Raw genomic sequence first — 2,133 nt, 5'->3', positions numbered from 1 at the left:
TCTCTCTCTGAATAAGTTCTTGAGAAGAGTAACAAAAATAAGTCCAGTAATTCAAAAACAAAAATAAACTCAAACAAAAACAAAACAAAGAAACGAAGAAACAAACTGCCCCCCCCCCATCCCCCGAAAAAAAGCAAAGACAACAATAAATCAACAACAAACAACCAAACGAACAAACAAGTGGGATGGATAGAGGAAAGGAGACAGAGCCACTCACGTTTGTTCCCCCTGTCCTGTATCCATGGTAATGAAACGCTGTTTCTGGACTTCCGGCCTGTTGATGTATCCTCGAGCCAGTGTGGGCCCACTGACGTAAATCTGACAATTGACCACACAGGACGGGAAAAACAGATTCAATAATTAGATCCACTGTTGTGTTTATTTGTTTGTGTGTTTGTTTGTTTGTTTGTTCGTTTGAGTAAAGAGAAGAACATCAACACAATAATGGATATTATGGGAAAAAGTAATGTTTTGTTCGAGTAAGGAAAAGCACATGGACAAAAATAATGGTCATTTGGGGCTGGAAAAAAGTAAGACAGACAGACGAAGACAACAGAGGGTGCATAAAGTAGTAGGACCAGTGGCACCCTCCAATCACACACAGATCCGCTGCTAGAGTGTGCAGATTCTGTATAATAATCATTTACATTAAAGATGTATCGCTAGTGGTGCTTTTGACTGTCATCCAACAAACTCAGCTGATTTTGCTTACTAATTTCTTTTATTATTCATCGGTTGTTCGGCAGACTGATTAAAAATTCATATTATGATAGGGTTACAATCGAGTTGAGTTCAAACAACAAACATGCACATAACGCACAACGTTTCTGGTACAGATTTGTTTTCTTATACATAATACATGTATATGAATAACGTAATTCTTTGTATTACAAAAACGTACAAAGTAAAACTCGTACAAAACGAAAAGATTTCAGCGGTCCAGCGATTTCATTTAGTGCGAGCTAAATTTGTATACTGGGTGGGTTTTTTTTTATATAACTATTCTGTACCGGCATTAGTGGTATAACGGTTAACTATCGCACTCAGGACACCCAAGTTCGATTCCCAGGTGAGAAAAACATTTTTACCGTGTAATTCGGTCTTTCTATTGGGATGTAACCATCTTATCACGGGTTTGTCCAGACAGGCAGGGTCGGAAGACCACCTCCTAAATAATCTAACAACATTAATTGTGTCGATAGGGGTTGTAAAAAACGCATGGTTTAAAAAAGAACAAAGTAAAAAAAAAAAAAATCAATACAAAGAAAGATAAGAAAAAAACGATGTTCTGAGCTATGCTGGTCACCTCTCCTGATCTCCCGACAGGCTGGACTTTGCCGTCCTTGTCCAGTATGGTGATCCCCACGCCTTTGATGATGCGGCCCACGGGGGAAAACTTGCGGGACATCAAGAACTCCTGGTGGGTAAACGTTCACATGTTGATCTAAGCATTTTTTATGTACAGTCAGGGCTAATCATAATAATTATTTTAATAATACTAATAATCATCATCATCATCATCATCATCATTATCATCATCATCTTCATCCTCATCATCATCGTCATCATCATCATCATCATCATCATCATAATTATAATAATCATGAAAATCATAATAATCATAATAACAACAATATAGTATACAATATTTCTCTCTCTCTCTCTCTCTCTCTCTCTCTGCGTTTTACGACTCCATCAATACGATTTAGATCATTTAGTAAGCGGGCTTCGGCCCTGCCTATCGGGGCCCAACCCGGACTGGAAGGGGTACACTCGCTCTGCGACAAACAAAGAAACAAGGAAGACGGAATATAAACAGACGAGCCCACAGCCCAAACCAAATGAAACGTGGCATTTACTTCTTAAACTGTGACCGGCAGCGGCTGAAGGATTTTTCGGTTTGCTTTTTTTTTTCCTAGCTTTTATTTTTTTGCATCAGCGAATTTAACGACGCAGACCCAAGAATGCTCAGGGTGTTTTCCCACGCCTCCCAGTATCTTCCTCTACTCACACTCCGACCCAGATAAATATCGCACTGAGGCACGTGCGCGTCGGTTTTCAAGATCATGGGGTTATGGGGGGAGGGGAGAAAGAGAGGAAGGAGGACAGTAAGCGACAAAAAGAGAAAGAAAG

At 39.8% G+C, this 2,133-nt stretch overlaps 1 protein-coding gene across 1 annotated transcript in view; it reads right to left on the bottom strand.

Moving 5' to 3' along the window:
• Positions 1-2,133, bottom strand: part of LOC101855947 (linear gramicidin synthase subunit D) — a gene marked incomplete in the record, with an annotated part of 47,714 nt that overhangs the window by 24,111 nt on the left and 21,470 nt on the right. The window contains 2 exon segments of the mRNA XM_035969738.1: positions 218-318; positions 1,307-1,417. Coding sequence (XP_035825631.1) covers positions 218-318; positions 1,307-1,417 — 212 coding nt within the window.

This window comes from Aplysia californica, unplaced genomic scaffold (genome assembly GCF_000002075.1).
Source record: "Aplysia californica isolate F4 #8 unplaced genomic scaffold, AplCal3.0 scaffold00176, whole genome shotgun sequence".
Lineage (NCBI taxonomy): Eukaryota > Metazoa > Mollusca > Gastropoda > Aplysiida > Aplysiidae > Aplysia > Aplysia californica.
This window is presented reverse-complemented; position numbering and strand designations above follow the sequence as displayed.